Source organism: Apus apus, chromosome 3, assembly GCF_020740795.1.
Source record: "Apus apus isolate bApuApu2 chromosome 3, bApuApu2.pri.cur, whole genome shotgun sequence".
NCBI lineage: Eukaryota > Metazoa > Chordata > Aves > Apodiformes > Apodidae > Apus > Apus apus.
This window is the reverse complement of record NC_067284.1, coordinates 55933925-55952914: the sequence shown is the minus strand read 5'-3', so window position 1 is coordinate 55952914 and position 18990 is coordinate 55933925. Positions and strand designations below refer to the sequence as shown.

General features: G+C 40.5%; 1 protein-coding gene across 7 annotated transcripts in view; it reads left to right on the top strand.

The window, feature by feature from the left end:
- The window catches only part of MAP4K3 (mitogen-activated protein kinase kinase kinase kinase 3), an 83408-nt gene that overhangs the window by 42809 nt on the left and 21609 nt on the right, over positions 1-18990 (top strand). For 5 of the 7 annotated variants that reach the window (XM_051613218.1, XM_051613216.1, XM_051613215.1 and 2 more), the window contains 7 exons: positions 6613-6671; positions 7842-7880; positions 8186-8239; positions 12932-12974; positions 14882-15044; positions 16002-16111; positions 17862-17903. In XM_051613218.1, coding sequence (XP_051469178.1) covers positions 6613-6671; positions 7842-7880; positions 8186-8239; positions 12932-12974; positions 14882-15044; positions 16002-16111; positions 17862-17903 — 510 coding nt within the window. The remainder of the gene's footprint in view (positions 1-6612; positions 6672-7841; positions 7881-8185; positions 8240-12931; positions 12975-14881; positions 15045-16001; positions 16112-17861; positions 17904-18990) is intronic. The other 2 variants (XM_051613219.1, XM_051613217.1) reach the window with 1 other exon arrangement.

Here is an 18990-nt window from a genome sequence, read left to right as displayed (position 1 = left end):
GTGTTGTACTTAGGATTAGTGGGGTCTGTCAAGGGGAATCTCTAAGAGAATTTGGCTTCTGGTCCCTGAAGCCCTGTTTCAGAGAAACAGAGCTTACTGATTCAAAACAAAAGGTCATGTAGAGCAAAACAAATGTCTTCATTCAGGTTATCCTGATCTGCAATGAAATATTGTGGGGGGAAAAAAAAATATCTTTTTTCCCTTTCATAGTGAGCTGAAAAACAATTCCAGTTCATATATGGTAGTCTGACCTTTTAAAGCTATAAATACCATCAGAGAATCCCCCCAAAAAAGGTAAAAGGGGAAGGAGTCCCTGGAGATCTCTAGCCTAGTCCTGATTAAAACAGGGGCAGCTTCCAAGCTAGAACCAGAGATTACTTTGAGCTTGTTGAGTTGAAGTTGAAATCCATCTCAGGAGGGAGACAGCTGAGCATCTCTAGGCCCTGTCCCAGGACTGCACTGCTCCCATGGGAAGGAGTTGATTCCTTATGATCAAAGTTTGTGTTGCTGGCCTCTGTCCTACAAATTAACCTGCAGGTGGTTGCCTCTTGTCCTTTCGCTGTACATCTGAGCTCTGCCTTCTCTGTAATGTCCTGTGGAATAGCGGAAGACAGCAGTTACTTTCTCCTGGCTACATAAGCTCTCTTCTTTTAGCCTTTCCTGTTGTGCTATTTGCTCCATCACTTGAACCATCTTAGTGGCCTTCTGCTGGTTTCCCTCAAATGTGTCATTGTCTTTGTCCTGGGAAGATCCAATCTGGACACCATGTGCAGATGTGGTCTTCCAACTGGCAGAAAGAGGGAGTAAACCGCTCTGGCTTCACTGTGGTTGGCTACCTGTACTTCAAGTGCGTGCTGCTGATGCATAATCCCCTCCTTGTCTGTTGGAACCTTCAAACCCTTTTCTGCAGAGTTGTCCCCCAGTCAGCTTGTCTCGAGCCTCTTCTTGTGTATGTTGTTGGTTTGTCTTAGCTGCAGGACTTCTCAGTTGGCTATGTTAAACCCTGTGGGGTTTTGGTGCCTACTCCTCCAGCTTGTTGAATTTCCTCTGACTAGCAGCCCACTCTTTTTTTTTTTTTTTTTGTTAGATGCTAGAAAGTAGTTTAATTATAATGTTGGCCAGCTACCTCAGCACCTTAGATGCATTCCACCTGGTCCTAGTCTGCATTATACTAACTGACTTGTAGCACTGTAGCTAGTGATTGCTTTTTTCTTTGCATTGGGGAAAAAAATTAAATGTTCCTGCTTTGGACTTTATTTAATTTAATGGAGTTAAATCCAGTTGGTGGCTGGTCATGAGTGGTGTTCCCCAGGGCTCAGTGCTGGGGCCGCTCCTGTTTCACACCTTTATTGATGATCTGGATGAGGGGTTCTAGTGCACCCTCAGTAAGTTTGCGGGTGACACTAAGTTGGGTGGGAGTGTCTACCTGCTTGAGGGTAGGGATGCTCTGCATAGGGATCTAGATAGGCTGGATCAATGGGCCAAGGCCAATGGCATGAGTTTCAAGAAGGCCAAATGTCGGGTCCTGCACTTGGGCCACAACAACCCCAGCAGTGCTACAGGCCTGGGGAGGAGTGGCTGGAGAGCTGCCCAGCAGAGAAAGACCTGAGGGTGCTGACTGACAGCTGGATGAACATGAGCCAGCGGTGTGCCCAGGTGGCCAAGAAGGCCAACACCATCCTGGCCTGTATCAGGAACAGTGTGACCAGCAGGAGCAGGGAGGTGATCCTGCCCCAATACTTGTCCTTGGTGAGGCTGCACCTTGAGCACTGTGTGCAGTTCTGGGCACTGCAGGATAGGAAGGACATTGAGGTGTTGGAGACAGTGCAGAGAAGGGCAACTGGGCTGATTAGAGGTCTGGAGAACAGGTCTTACAAGGAGAGGCTGAGGGAGCTGGGGCTGTTCAGCCTGGAGAAGAGGAGGCTGAGGGGAGACCTCATTGCTCTCTACAACTACCCGAGAGGAGGTTGTAGTGAGGGGGGTGTGGGCCTCTTTTCTCTACTGACTAGTGACAGGACAAGAGGAAACGGGGTCAAGGCATGCCAGGGGAGGTTCAGATTGGATATTAGGAAAAATTGCTTCACAGGAAGAGTGGTGAGGCACTGGAACAGGGAGGTGGTGGAGGTACCATCCCTGGAGGTGTTTCCTGTAGCCCATTCAAGTACTGGAAGGCTGCTACAAGGTCTCCCTGGAGCCTGCTCTTCTCCAGGCTGAACAGCCTCAACTCTCTCAGCTTGTTAGGGCTCCAGCCCTCTGATCATCTTTGTGGCCCTCCTCTGGACTCACTCCAAGACTTCCATGCCCTCCTTGTGTTGGAGGCTCCAGAGCTGGACATGGTACTGCAGGTGGGGTCTTACGAGAGCTGAGTAGAGGGAGAAAATCACCTCCCTTGACCTGCTGGCCACACTTCTTTTGATGCAGGCCAGGACACAGCCTTCTGGGCTGCAAGCACGAGCTTCTCATCCACCATCACCCCCAGGTTCTTCTTTGGACTGTTTCCAATCCATTCTCCACCCAACCTGCATTTATGCATGGGATTGCCCCGACCCAGGTGCCGGACCTTGCACTTGACCTTGTTGAACTTCATGCAGTTTGCACAAACTGCAGCCTCTCAAGGTCCCTCTGGATGACATCCCTCCCTTCCAGCATGTTGACCTCACCACACAGCTTGGTGTCATCAGCAGACTTGCTGAGGGTGCAGTCAGTGCCACTGTCCACGTTGCTGACAAAGATATTAAACAACACAGGTCCCAGTACTGACCCTTGTGGAACACCACTCATCTCTGGTCTCCATTTGGACATCAAGCTGTTGATCACTACTCTTTTGAGTGTTGCCATCCAGCCAGTTCCTTACCCTATGAGTGGTCCATCCACTGAGCCAGAACAGCTCAGCCCTGCAGAACAAATCAGGAATGTAAGACTACCAAAGTTGCAGCAACAAGTAAATAATCATTAGATTCTGTAGAAAATAAATAGTGGTTTTAAAAATTTAAACTCCAGAAGGTATTATAGATTTGGTCATTCCTGGGGAATTTGTTTCATAGCATGGCCTTATGACCAAATTTGCCTTTGCTTTGAGGAAGTCTTTATGCTTTTTTTAGTCATTGATTAATTTTCACATGTCGTTTATCTAAAGGTGTGATTTGCCTTTTTATGTGACTTCTTCATTTAGTGTTACCCAGACTGTTGAGATGAACTGGTAATGACTCCTTTTTTTCCAAAGTGATCATTGCCAGCAGATAACATTCTGTCTTCTACACAGTTGTGTTGGTTCAGGAATGGGTTGTTGGTAATCTGAGACCAAATGCAGAATCATCTGGGATTGCATCTTTGATTTAACACCAAGGTTATTAACCTCATCTCATTCCTGCTGGCCATAGATCTCAAGATTCTCTTGCAAAATATGTGTCTAGTCACTCAGATTTATTCCAAGTGAATGTTGTCTGATCTAAAAATAATTTGAATTCACTAATCAACATTGTATGTGTGCTAAATGGCAATATTAATGTAGATTCATAAAGTTGTTGAATTACTTTAGGGATGCAGGAAGGATGGCAGCTTTTGATAAGCCAATTGTTGCATCATTTAGTAATTAATGCTAATCTGTTCTTCCCAGTGGAAAGCTATAACTGCTGAGATTTTTGTTTTGTTGAAAAATACCTTTGTTTGGCTTTAAAAAAAATGTAGTTATATTGGTTGCTCTGATAAATTATAACAGTTCACTGGAGGCTTTGGATAAATGGATAAAGTATTTATCCATTGTTTTTGTACAAATATGTAGCTACAAGATTTATAAAATTGTGACTTCTGGATCTATTTGAAATAGAGGGTATGAGAAAAAAATGTGTTGCTCTTTTTAAGCTCTCTAGCTGTCAGTATTTATCTCTCAAGAGTGCAAAAGAAAGTTTCCCTAGCAATGGATTACTTCACTTTCACTGGAGTGAAACCCAGCAATATTTAAAGGGCTTAGAAGGACACTAACAAGCTAGTTAAGGCAAAAAATATACATATCCAACTAGAATCATAGTCAAATAAATGCTAATACGCAACACAGTAGTAAACTGAACAAAACTAAAGCTTTTGTCCTTTTAAAGCATTTAAACCTAAGTAATTCTAGCAGATGTCATTTTTCATAAAGAAAATTCCAGCAAGGCTTAAGAAGTCTGGTGACAGATGAAGGCTCCTTCTTTTTAGGAGGCTTTGCTTATTTTTGCTTACTAATTTTCCTGTCATTGCTGTATGATATATATAGCCATTCATTGCACAGTGTGTAAATTAAAATGAACAGATATTTTGGCTCTGCCCAGCATAAGATCTTTGTTTCCCACTTTTGATTAATGTGATTTTGGAACATGTAGGCAAAACGTCTTCTCACTTCAAGGTGGAAATCTCAGATTTCATTATCCTGTTCACAAGTTATTTTTCACAAGAGCCTCCCAGTCTTTGTTCTGGCATCCTCTTAATAAGGATATTCTTAGACTCACACAACCTGTTTAACCTCCTTGTTAAGTCTGGTGACATCTTCTGTTTCCAGTCTTGTTGTTTTCTGCCCTAGAGCCTGAATCCTCAAAATACCTGCTTGCATGAGGACATTTTTGAGATTGCATAGAAGTAAAATAAGCAGCCACAATTAAAAGAAAGTTAAATCTTTGTTTCTTTGTGGTGGGTTGGAGTATGTCAGCTGGTGATGCGGACCAGCAGAAAGGAGTTCCTGGATAAGGTGATAGATATTAGGAGTGATGAAAAAGCTTACATTGCAGAGAGCCTAGGATAGTCTTTCTTGAGTGAAGGAGATTTGCTGAGCTTGTTTTAAGCAAGGAGTAGGAGTCGAGACTGGGGCATAGGAGAAGGATGAAACTGTGAAAAAGAAGATAAGGATAATAGAAGGGATCAAAGATACCCACAGCTATGTTCCTGGAGAAGAGTGAGCCTTCCTTCCTTGCCAGCATGGACACTTGTGAGCTCTTCTTATCTGTTGCCTAACTTTTCAGCTCCTCTGACAGCTGTCTAGGGGGCAAGTTGGATAGCCAGATACATAGAAGTGGATGGGGTTTGCAGGTTTCTTCATTTAAATCTACACAAAATGTGTCATAAAGTTGGTATGAGGATTAAAAAATCAGTTTCTCCATGGTTTACAAAATGCCAGTGTCAGGCTTGCCTTTGCAAGTTGTATTCAACCCTCTGATCTGTTCATTATTTTATGTCAAGTAATTATCAGTTATGTACTGTTTTTTCCACAATATCTCACTTGTCTTAGGAAAATATGGAAAGTCACTGAAGCAATCAAATGCTACTGACAGCTGTGGTAGAAATACCCATGTGGAAACTACTACTTAGCTTTACAGAGCAGAGTTGAGGGTATAGTAAACAATCTGAAGCTCCTTGCGGAGCAGAAAAAAATATACACAGCTTTGTGTTAAAATGATTGCAGTTTGGTCTGGAACTGAAAACTGCAGTGGTTTATGCTTCAGCTTGGAGCACGGGTAGATCTTGTGTGAGACTTTCCCTCTGATTTTTCAAAATGCCCTTTTTAGAGATCAACCGTGTGAGGTGTGATCACCTAATTCAAGCTTGTCGCTCTTTTTGCTTGAATGTCTGGGCATCTGTGTGAATGATGGCATGATTTTGATATGGGCTGCAGCTTAAACAGGCCTGCTTAACAGGAGATATTGGGAGGCCCTTATATTGTTCCCTTGAAATGAGCAGTATAGCTCCATTTATCACTAACTTGGGTGATCAGTAACTCATTTCTCCTGGTGAATACACTCAGTATTTTCGGAGCAAATTTATGCTCGGATTTTTCCTGTTGTGACCCAGCTAAAGAAAAAAGACTCCTTGTAATTATAGCAGTATACTTTTGTCAGATGCAGATTTGATGATGCTTCAGTATGGTTCCTGTATTCCCATTAATGCATTACATTTGAATGCTATATGACATCTGTTGAGTAATGGTGGAGGCCTATTGCCACATTTTTTTCTAAGTAGCCCATGCTCCGTGATTGCTTGACTGCTTGAATTTGCTGCTAATACTGGTTTTTATTTTTTGATACAAAAGGTGATCTTAAAGTATGCCTGAGAACATATATAGTTATCCTTAAAATACGTATTTCTATAACCAGAGCTATAAAAGCACTTTTATTGTTGTCTCTGATTATTTCTTGAATGTCCTCTTGTGCTAAAGGCATTTCAGGCTCCCTGCCAGAATTACTGCCCATCTGAAATTAATATGATAATGTGCCAGTGAGGGCCTGCTGGGTTCTCTGTGGGTCTGGTAGATCTCAAAGTCCCGTTCCCCCCCCCCTTTTTTTTTTTTTGTGGTGGTGGTTTTGTTTCCTATTCTGTAGCCAACTTTATTTGAGCAAAAGATGTGTTTGTCCAAGGAAGGAGGGTCTAAGATCAGCATTTTAGAAGGAATGAAGAGATGCAGCAAAGTGGCAGAGAGGAGATTTTTGGGTGCAGTGGGCCTGAGGGTAGTGTTAGGGGCCAGGAAGGCCAGAAGAATGACCTCATTTGGTAGCTTATGTGTGACAGGGGGGTAACAGCAGCATGACTCTGAGTATGTGTTTGATGCTTACCTGTTCATCCTAAAGATTTGTTCTCTTACATTTGTAGGATCTACAGCTGGAATATGGTCATGGTCCTCAGTGTGGCTACTTCTTGGGTGCAAATAAGTGAGTAAGCAACAGCAGTTTTTGTCTTTAATTAATTCAAGACTGTTTTGATTAGAAAAATCACAAATGTATGTTAAGCACATTAGCTGAAATGGATGTAGTAAAATGTCAACTTTGTTTATGTAATTTACAATTCCAAAATCACTATTTATTTCTAAAATAATAGCAATTACAGTGGTATACAAATACAGCACTTTTCAGTATTTGAGGCTGTGGTGATCGTACTGCCTCAATGATGCTGAAAGCTTCCTGCTAAAAGCCATTACGTTGGTCTGCTTGTTAACAAAATATTCTACATGATAAGTCCCACAGAGCACAATTTTACCCCATCTAGGAGCTACCAGTGCTGCTCTTTGACATTACTTTATGCTCTTCTTCACATTGTAGGGCACTAGGACCATTCAATTATAGATTTTATTTTTTTTAATAAAACTTACCTGTCGCAACAAAGTCACTTATCTTCATGATCATACATTTAATAATTTTGTTGTATTAATCATATTAAATAGTTTTCCACGTAATTCTTCCTTTCCACCCAGTTTCTTAATTTATATGTCAGAATTGGGATGCCTACCTTTCCTTTGCTAAATTACATCATACTTAAAGAAATGCAGAAAATCTAAGCATGCAACATGATATTTTTATGCAAACTTTTAGTTGGACAAAACAGGAATACTGATATCTTCCAAAATCCTGTTGTTTCTCATCCCTGTGTTTTGCCTGCTGTTCCTCTCTGGCTGTGTTTTCAGACCAAGACACAAAAATTATGAAGTTTGGAATGTTACAAAGAATTATCTAGGGAAGAAGACATTTATTCCAATAGTAGTTTAATCCTCTTGTCAGTCTGATTTCTTGGATAGTGTGGATTTGTTTTAAATTGGATCAAGCCAAGCCAGTCCTTGTTTTACAGTACAAGGAACAAGGACCACTGCACTTAATAGGTATACATTAATAAACACATGTGAAAGTGTGTTGTGTAAAAAATAAGAAATAATTTTAAAATGCAGCCATGTTTGTTTGTATGTGGATGTTTCTGTGTTCTGAAAGCCAGCTGAAATAACATGCTTTGGATTATTTACTGATAGAATCATAGGAGCATTTACCCTGGCTTTTGACAATTAAGTCTGTGTGCCACAACTAAACTGTTCTTATTCTTATTTAATGCTGAAGGAGTCTCTTAAAATCAGTTGAAGAAGAGCTGCATCAGCGGTAATTCTATTCTTTATTTTTTCCCCCCTCTTAAGTGTTTCACAGTAATTTGTGCATTGATTTCTTATGTCTGTCACAACTAGTTCTTGTTTATCCCTGTACTTGCTGAGACGATATGTGAGAAGCATAGTTGTCTGGATAGTATCTGTGCTTTACAGAGTAAATAGTAATAGTAATGATGAAAAGCTAAAAGTCAGTAAAATTCTGTAAAAGAGGCAGTAGCCCTTAAGCTCAGAATTTTTGACAGTAGCCAAGGTCATTTTAATACAGCCCACTCAGCCATAGTACCTTTTTCATTTCCTTAGGGGACATGTGGCACATTTAGAAGATGATGATGATGCAGATGAAGATGCAAAACAGTAAGTCCTTTCTTCTTGTAAAAATAAATACATACATATAAAAGCTTATTCATGAATAGATTAAAATTAAAAGTAAATTGAATCATGTTCTGTTTCTAATAGTTCAGGATTCTTTTTATTCTATAGCATTTTTAAAGATAGGCACTTAATGCTATTCCTAGATTACATCACCAGAAATTTTCTTATTCTTCTAATAAACTTACGATAAATTAGAAGTAAAAAATCTTGTTCATCTCTTGATACAGTTGTGTTTTTATTTTCTGTTATTGAACAAAATCTTGGCATTAGTCACATTGAGCCAGTAATTCATCTAACTCTCCTCCTGGTGTCTTCTTTAGAATTGATGACTGTATATTAAAATAAAGCTGATTAAAAATACATAGAATATATACATCACTGTCTTCTCTAGATGATTGAGTTTGCTTTGTCCACATTCTCGGCTAGGAGAACACCCATAGCTTGTATAGGTGTTTCATTTAGGAATAGAGCTGGCTTCCTTACCAAAGAGAGAGCAAGGTTATGTGACCAAAAAGGCAGGCATATCTTAAATGAATTATGTTCATGTTAAATTTCACTGGTTTAAGTATTCTTGGACTTTTTTTGATTGACAGGTGAGAGCTGAAAAAATTTAACATGCACAGCCAGTATGTGGGAGTTTACATTCCTAAATAAGTCTGATGTAAAAGACAAAAAGAAAGATGCCATCGAGACAATTTTTGTTTACTTTCTGTTAATGAATAATCTTGAAAGCTGTTGCTTCATACCAGAAACCTGTAAAACATGTTATCTGTTGCTGGCATCTGTCTCTTGCAGAGAACCAAATATCTCTCTCCTATTTTTTTTTTTTCCCCCTTGAGTTATTCTATTGCTATTCTTTTGTAACAAAGGCAGTGGTTTTTATCACTGTACTGAAGATGTGGGACAGGTGCCATCAGCATGGATAAAGCTACTGATAGTGTGTGATGTCAGCTAGGTGACAAGTATATTAAACTTGCATTGTTTAATAATCAACTTTTTAAAATGCAAGTATGTTTGTGCTGTTGGACACAAGTGATGTTTACAGAAGAAAAAATATTTTTGGTCAGTTTTTTAGCAGGCTTTATTCCTCTGCTAATTCTTTATGAAATTCTTGATATTTCATTATTAGGCTGTTGTTAGAAGGCATGATTGATTATGTAGTTCATCGATAATATGAAGCTCCTCTGTCTTGTCTTTGAGGGGAAGAGCTCCATAATGCTACTCATTGGTTCACTCCCCTGCATTTGGACCAAGCTGAGAACCTGCTTTGCTCATAGCTGGGTAGACGTAGGTAATGGCAACTCAGGCCTCCTGCAGTGTAGGAAATAAAGGTCCCCTATAGCTCCTTAGTGCCAGCTCCACTTTTGACAGGCATCAGTGGAGATGTTCTGGATATCTGTACTGCAAGCCAGCTCAGTGTGCATCCTCCATCTGTACTAATCTCTGAATGTTTTTTATGTACAGCTCTGTGTCTGTCCGTTTTTGCTTGATGATTCTTTTTCCACCCCACACTTCTTGGTCTGTTTGCAGCCAGTATCATCAACTTCAGTCATGTTCCAGGGCTTTGGAACCTCTTGATCCCTGCTATTTTGAAGTGCATGCACTGATTCTTTGTCCAGTGCTTTGAGATCCTTGTTCCTTGTGTGAGCTCCATCAGAACTTTCAAGCTGCGTTGGCTTTAAATGCTCCTGTTGCTGGTGTGTGAAATTTTATTTTATTTATTTATTTATTTATTTATTTATTTATCTTTTGGTGGATTTACTTTTTTGGGTCAAGCAAGAAAGAACCTGATAGCTTTTGGAGAAGTTCCAATACATCGGACCCTATGAACATTCAACAGTGGTCTTCCCAAAAAGTCCTGGTCTTTTTTGCTTCTGCCTGTATTTCTTCCTAGGAACTCTTGCCCTACAGAGAGGGCCTGACAATTTCCTTTCCTGTAAGCACAGGGCTAATAAGCCTTGAATGCCCTAACCTTGGATCAGACAGATTCTGCATCTCTGCCTTTCCTCTTGGTATCTGCTTGAGCCCAAAGCTCTGTTGCAGTATATTAGTTTGTCAGCTCAGTCTTGGATCTCTTTCTCTGGAGCCCCCTGAAGACTCAAGGCTTTTGTTTGTTTTTTATTCTGTGAGATGGAGCTGTAACTGAAAAGCACGTGTGACATTGGTCACTTCTCCCTGTAGATTCAGAGCAAAACCAGTGGAGCAGCTGTATGCCTTCCATTCCAAATCGATGCCCCTGTATGACTGAAGCTGGGTGATTCACAGCAGCAAAGAACCCACACACTTCAGGGAGCAATACAAAATTATCTCATTTAATAATTTGGATTGGTTTTATATTTCTTTTTCTCTCATATAAAACAAAGCTGATGGTGCTTGAACTTCCTGGTTATGGAAGAGGGGAAAGCAGAAATTACTGAGGCACTGCACCCTGCGTGATCCTTGGTGACAAACTGCACATAATCTGGCTGTTGAAACCAAGGCACACAGTCCTTTATACAAACATCTGTCACTTTTGCGCCAAATGGTTGCCGCTTTTTTTTTTTTTTTTTCAAACATGTTTGGCCACCCAGTAACACTGATGACTATCTGAGATGCAGGGAAGAATATGAAAGAAAAAACCAAATGGAGCTTGGACACACATGACAGAGGACTTAAGCTTGGTCCCATGTATCATGGACATGACCACAAAGAAACAGCCCCATGGCCGCTCACTCAACTCCCCCCCCCCCACACACACACACTCTGGGATGAGGAGGACAAAGCTCATGGGTTGAGAAAAAGGACAAGGAGGGTTCTTCACCAGTTAAGGTCCCCGGGCAAAACAGACTCAACTTGAGGAAGAATACCAACTTAATTCAAGGCTAATCGAACACACACAGGACACAGACAACACACAGAGCAGGGCTTGCATATGTTACCCCACCCCTCCCTTCTTCATGGGCCCAAATCATTTTGTTCCCGGTTTCTCTCCCTCCTTCCCCCCAGCAGCACAGGGGGACAGGGGATGGGGTTTAGAGTCAGGTCACAGGCTGGTGGTTCCTGCTGCTCCTTCCTCCTCAGGAAGAAGGATTCCTTACAGTCCTGCCCTGCTTCCCCACGGGGTCCCTCCCATGGGAGAGAGTCCTCCACGAATCTCTCCTTCATGAGTCCTTCCCACGAGGTCCGGAGCTGCTCCAGCCTGGGCTTCCCACAGAGTCACGGGCTGCTTCAGGAACAGCCACCTCCCCTGGCGCCGGGGTCTTCCAAAGCTGCACAATCACGAGTCCACAGGCAGCAAATCCACTGGCCACAAAATCCAAGTCCACTGGCCAAGTTCACCCCTCCTGGCGCCTTCAGGGAATGTTCCACCATGTTCCTCTATGAGTGCAGGGGGACAGCTGCCATCTCGCCATGGGTTGCAGGGAAACTTCTGCTTGGACACCTGCTTCCCCTTCTTCCTCACCAACCACCAGCACTGCTCTCCTTCCCCAGCACAGCTCTTTTTTTTCCTTAACTGCTTAACAGAGAGAGCTTCTCAGCTTCTTACAGGAGCCACTCCTGGCACCCTTCCCTTACTACCAAAAATCCCACCAAACCCCACCAGACCATGTTATGAAGATAAGATAATTTCCACCACCATAGCAGCTAAAGTGCACTGCACAGGGTAACCCATTCTCTTCAGTCCCCTCCCAGCTTCTCTGAAAGAAAAGTAATTGAAAGATACCAAAACAGAAACTTCTGGAAAGAGTGAAGCAAGGCAGACAAAGTTGTTCATCTGTAAACAAGAAAACAAGATAACTTACTGCTTGGATATTTTCCCAAAACCTTGGAACATAATATAAAAATAAGGAAAGTATTGTGCAAGAATGGCAAGTCTTCACAGCTGCATTCTTTATTTAATGGAAATAATTTTCTATTCCAAAAGATTAGGAAACAGGATAGTATAAGAGTTTTTACAAACATAAAAATTTTAGGAATTTAAGATTTTTTTTTAAATGCAGCTTATTCCTTAAAACATATAACCAGCAGAAGAAGAATGCTCCTGGTGCTTCAGCTTTCCTGTTTCCTGCTATCTTATACTGTTGAGCCAAGCAGTTTAACACAAGAACAATTCAAAAGTTGTCTTTTCCAAGATTTCTGTGAAAAGGAAACTCATGGAAAAAAACAAAAACAACAACCTAGACAGTAGGGTAGCTGTCCATTGCAGATGTGTTTTGCTTTCATGTGTAAGGCTATTCTGAAGAAGGCAGTGGTAAATTTTTCAAGGAAACTTTTTCATCATTTTTCTTGTAACTCCCTTTTGCCTTGTATACCTATAGATGGCCTTCTAGAAAAGCTGACTGACAGCCTAAATCTCTCTCCTCTCAACAGAGTAAATATCAGACCTGCTCTGCATCATCCTACTTTTTTCTGCACCAATATGTGCATCTTCAACAAATCAGTCTCTGTTACTTTCTGCTCTGTAGGGAGGATCTGAGTTAAGTTTGCAGATAGTATCTCTAGTATGCACAGCAATAACAAAATGTTTGAAAGTATTTGTGATGCAGTTATTTAGATATAATTGTGCTGTTGGCAAGTTAATGATGTTTATTTGTATGGCATTTATAAAATCCTGTATCCTCTTGAACGCTGCAATATATGAGGTTCAAAGAGCTACAGTGCATTAGCAATCTGTTCTGTTTCTTTTCTTTATAGTGCTACTATGAAACCTAAAGTGCCACCTCCATTACCACCAAAGGTAAGGGAGGGGATTTTTGTTGCCCAGAATAAAAAGGCAATTTAAATAAGTAAACAAATACAGAAGTGTCCAAGTGACTATACTGGTGGTTCTCTCACTTGAGCCATGACTTGAAAACCTGAATCAATTTTTAAGTCAAGGGTCTAATCCAAGGAGTCAACCTATACATTCATATCCTTTAATTGCAAATCTGCATTGGGACTTGCAATATAGAATATTCATCAGTGTGAAAGTGCTGTTTCAGACTAATTGCACTTCTGATCATAGAACAGAATAATAGAATTGTTTTGGTTTGAAAAGTTTTTTAAAATCAGCAAGTCCAGCAATTAATCTAAGCACTGCCAAGTCCACCACTAAACCCTGTCTCTAAGCACCATATCTACATGTGTTTTTAATACCTCTAGGGGTGCTGACTCAAACTTGTAGTGACAAGCCCGAATCTGAACACAGTACTTGAGATGTGCACTCATTAGTGCCAAGAACAGAGGCACGATCACTGCCCTAGTCCTGTCGGCCACACTGTTTCTGACACAAGCCAGGATGCCATTGGCCTTCTTGGCCACCTGGGCACACTGCTGGCTCATACTCAGCCGGCTGTTGACCAATACTCTGAGGTCCTGTCCTGCCAGAAAACTTTGCAGCCACTCTTCCCCAAGCATTGCATCGGGTTGTTGTGGCCTAAGTGCAGGACTTGGCACTTGGCCTTGTTGAATCTTACACAATTGGCCGTGGCTCATTTATCCAGTCTGTCCAGCTTCCTCTATAGAATCTTCCTACCCTCAAGCAGATCAGCACTGCCACCCAACTTATTGACATCTGCAAACTTACTGAGGGTGCACTTGATCCCCTCACCCAGATCATTGATAAAGATATTAAATGGAACTGGCCCCAACACTACGCCTCGGGGAGCATCGCTTGTGACTGCTTCCAGCTGGGTTTAACTCCATGCACCATGGCTCTTTGGGCCCAGCCATCCAGACAGTTCTTTACCCAGTGAAGTGTACACCTGTCCAAGCGATGACCAGCCGGTTTCTCCAGGAGAATGCTGTGGGAAACTGTGTCAAAGGCTTACTTAAGTCTAGGTAGACAACATCCATAGCCTTTCCCTCATCAAGTTAGTGGGTCATTTTGTCATAGAAGGAGATCAGGTTAGTAGATACTTCAGAAGGAATAAATTGGGTAGTTAAATTTAGTGCCCCACGTAACTTTTAATAAAGAGCTGCTAAATAAGTAATCAGCTTCTGGTGTCTGAATGGTCATCTTCAGAGTCATGCTTGGGACAAATTAGTTTTTGCATGCTGCCATTTGAAGAGTAAGTGAATCTTTCCACACGGAAGTTATCTTAATATAAGCAAAACTTAAGAAAAAGCTTACTTTTTTTTTCTCTGGCTGTCAGTTCCCCAGGCAAAACCTGCAGGTTTGATTACTTACCCTCCAGCTAGCTTTGCATAACTGAGAAGGATTTTGTAGGCAGCATTAGTGCATCCAGTGTATAAACAACATTGCCCTTTGTAGTTACATCACTTATTTGGGATTCTTCACAAAAGTTCTGGTTGTATCATTGAATGTTCCCTAGTTTTTACTTCAGCGTCTGAATTGGTTATCTGTATTTATAAACAGTGACATTTCCACATGCCCAGTAATTGTTTAATGCATGACTCAAATAAAATTATTTTTAATTAGTCCTTTATCAGTAACAAGGTTTTCCTTATTGCTATGCATTTCCTGGTAGTTTGGGGTGGTTTTTTTTTGAAGAAATTGGCTTGGCAGAACACATTGCTATATCAATTTACTCTTGAAAATTCCAGGATCCAAATATTGCATGTGGTTTTTTTTCTCATTGAGAAGTAACATGGATGTTTGTATCTTTTAAAATTATATTTTCCTTATTACTATATCTTTTTCAGCCTAAATCCATCTTTATCCCCCAAGAAACTCATTCTTCTGAAAATGATAATCAAAGGACAATCAAAAGATGCCCAACATCAGAGAGTCCAGCAAAATCTGTATCTCAGGTTCCACCCAGACCACCACCTCCTCGGTTACCTCCACAGAAATCTAATGCTTTAGGTAATAAGAGTGACACCAGAAAATATGCAGATATTTCTTGAATAATCTAATGTGATTTTATTTCTACATCCTCACCTATGCACACATTCAAACATACTGTGGTGATCTTTCTGTGGTGGGCAAGTAACAGAAAGTGCATGAAAGCCAAAATACATGAAAAAAATGCTTAAACTCTTAAGAGGGTCAATTGTACCTTGTCATAGTCATTGACACAATTCCTGCTGATGCCATTAGTGGCACGGTTGCTTTTCTAAGCTACAGGCTTACAATGTGTATCAGGATTGTAACAGAGAATGAAGAAGTTTTCCTGTATATAGGTTTCAGCTTCAGCGCTGTGTGTGAACTGTTGTCATTTGACATGTCAAGAATGGAGTTTTGCTTTCTAAGTTTGCTTTTGTATGTAATGAACTGGGTTGGGTAGTATAGCAGGTAATAGTGTTTATCCACTGCTGGCTCAAGCTATTCCTTTTATGGTTTTGTTAAAGTCTGATGCTTTGAGAGTTGTCCTGGACTGGCTTTTTTTAAGCAAGCTTAATGTCTGACCCGTAATTGATATCTTATTAGCTCTTCCTTGCTACATACTTAATACTGCAGTTGATGTATTATGTATTTGACTGTAACATTTAAGCATCCGTTGCTAAGAAAAGACTTAAGGCTGTGTATATAGAATTTATAATTGAAGTATTAGCTGTAGCCAAGTTTTTCTTTGTATATGTTAAATACATTTTTCCATATAACCATGGCTGCATCCCCCACAATAGATTTGTTATATTAATTGCCAAAAAACATAGACTGAGATTGAATGTGGCTCTATAGATGGTTATATGTGCACATGTGGGAACATGTATGCTTTAGAAATAAGTTAGGGTATTGGAACATATTCTGACATAAGTGTGAATTTTAACCCTTCAAAATTGGTTTTAGGCTCTTTGAGTTGTTAAATATTAATCTTTCTAGGTAATGGAGTCACTTCTGTACAATTAAATGGTGAAAAAGAGGGATCACCGCATCAACAGAACGAAGCTAGAGATGTTAGTTTTTCAAGGAAAGAAAAGAAGGAAATTCTGGTAGGTATTTAAGTTTCTAGGTGTTGTCTCAGCTGTTTTACATGTGCAATGAAAAGGAGCGGGCACACTTGTATAGAAAAGATGCTGGATGGCATCTTGTTTATTTTGAATCAAAGCACGGTTTTGCTAGATTGTCTAGTTGTGATGCAGTCTTAAGCTTAAGTTTGAGTTAGTATTTAATTTCCTTTAGAAACTAACAGTCATGAATATACAATACTTACTTGCTTGTATTGGCGTATTTGAGAGACAGGTAATGAGAGCGACATCCTGCCAGGTGTAATATGTTGTACTGAGCAATGACTGTTTAAGCAAATGAGGAAATTAAGGAATATGCTGCCACCTGATGGCTTGCTGGAGGATTTGACTGGCACTGGTAAAGGAGCTTAATCAGGGCTGTTGCCAAGTGAGGCTTTCTCCTATCCCAAATATAGGCATACAGGCTTTTTGGGTGTTTGGGATAAAAAAAATGCAGACATGTGGGTTGAGGGTCCAGATACGCAAGCTGTTTGCCTGCTGGCCTCTGGAGCTCTGGGCTTCAGGGTTTAGCAGCTTGGCTTTAGTGTCAGACTTGACCTATGTATACTATAAGTGAAGTTGCACTTGTCGAGGGAATGCAGTTTTACACCACATGTAATCTGATCCAGCTGCAGGCTGAGGAAGAGGGATATTCCTGCACCTCTTTCTTACCTTCCAAGTGAGTTTTTCCATCAAAGCAGGAAATGGCTTCCAGAGTGGTCACTCTTATTATTACCATGCAGTAGCAAAAGTGGGAATGTGAGTTAGAAAGGAGTATAGTTAGATCAGATTAAATGTAATGTGAAACTGCACTCTTTGGGGGCTTCTAAGGATGATGTTGGAAATGTCAGCCTTTTGTGAGAAGTGAAGAGGAAGTAGAGCAGAAACATTGTGTGTGTTTTTGTTTTGCTTAGAGGAAGTGCCAGTAATACTGGCAGTACTTTGGAAAGTATGATTTCCTGAACTGCTTTGGACTTGGCATTTTAAACTGGGTTTGAACTTTCCTGTGTTACCTCTAAAATAAATGTCTTCAGAAGCATGTTTTTACTAGGAGAAAGTGGTACTGGTACAGGAGAGTGGGTGTAGTACTGATTGATAGAGCTTAATGCTGCTTGTAATATTGAACAGTTGCTACAATATTGCTTAAACTTTGTAGTGCTGGCTCTGGCATTATTTCAGGCATCGTAGCGTAAAAGATGTTGCACAGTAGACTAGGCAAACATTCAGTGAGGAGATGCTAGTGAATCCCATAGGTTTTAATGAAAGAAAATTGTAGGTTGTGGTGCATGGTCACTAGAGACACGTGGTTAGCAAATTCATAGAGAATTATGGAAGTGTTGCTTAGAGGGAAGGTCTCTACCCTAATGTCATGCTTAAGAATGGGACTGTAGCCAAAGCTCAGCTGTGGCTTTCCAATGTGGGACATGTGAGACAGGACACAGTGGAATGTCCCAGCAGGTGGCTAGTACCTTCCTTTTAGTGTAGTGTAGAAATACACTACACAACTTTATTGTCTTAAAAAATATGTAGGGAGGATTTTGTATCTATTAGATGGAAGTATTGGCTGTTGATTTTTTCCTAATGTAATTATGCTTCATTTTTAAGTCCTTTTAACAGCCTTCTAAAAAAAATCTTTTTAGACTTGAGTTATACTGTAGTGCAGGAAGAGAATATGCATGTTCATACATATGTGCATACATGAGCATAAACATACTTTATAACCTTTATTTTCTAGAAACCAATTAGTAACGGCCTTCCTCCCACACCTAAAGTACACGTGAGTATTACTGAGTCATACAAGTGCATGTTGGAAGCAAGACATATTTTCTTAAGTACATTTTTGAATGTTTGCAGTATTTTTGTAAAAAATTAGAAAAGCCAGTATCTCTTAGAAATGTTAAGCCACAGGTATAGCATTTCAGAAATCACTCTGGATTTTGTGCTCTTGAAGTGAATTTTGGAAGATTTTTTTCTTTGTTTGCTTCATTAAAAGTGCATAAGGATTCTGTGATTTAATGTCACACAAGTACTTTCAGCATGACTGATCTGAGAAGCTGATGCCTCTCAGGAATTGCAGATAGCTTTAAGTTTATATTATACAGCTGTAGCTTTCAAAACTTCTGAAGACAGAATTCATAGGTGCCTGGAAATAGCTGTTACAGGCATCTATGTGCTCCTTCATAACGTGAGTCAGACTAGAATTTCATTGTAATATCTGGGAGGACTTGTCATTTTGCTTATAGCCAGATGTTCCTTCTTGACCATTTGTTTCTGCCCTTACTACTCTCCTCCATGTGTGCTGGAGCATGCATCCATATAATTGTGCTGTGCACCAAGCTGGGGATTCATCTGGCTTTAAAATAATCTTTTTGCAATATTACTGCTAAACCAAGTCAGTTTCTCATCTTTAGATAAAAAAATAAAATTGCTACAAGGATGTGTAGTTGCTAATGATACCATTTTTTGCTTCCTAGCCATTTTAGAGATGCAGGACAGGTTAAGATAGTTGTCATGCTTCTGTTGCCTAGAGCTGTAATCTCTTGTGTAAGTGTACAGCGTTGTTCCCAAGCTTTGAATTCTTGATAGTTTAGTATCATTTATTGAGAAGCCCTAATTCCCACCTGATGACACTCAGATGCTTCCATAGTTAGCAGCCTATTTCTAACCTTTGTGTCTTTGCTGCCACATGGATCACCATCCTCCACTGAGACAGCAGACTGTGGGATCTTGCTAGCACACTTAGCCACAAGCACTGGCATGCTGCTCCCAGGCTTCTCTGTAGTAGGTCTGGTTTCATCACCCATCACCCTTCAAACCTAGTTTAAAGCTCTTTCAATTATGTGTTGACGTTTGAGGGGAAAGGA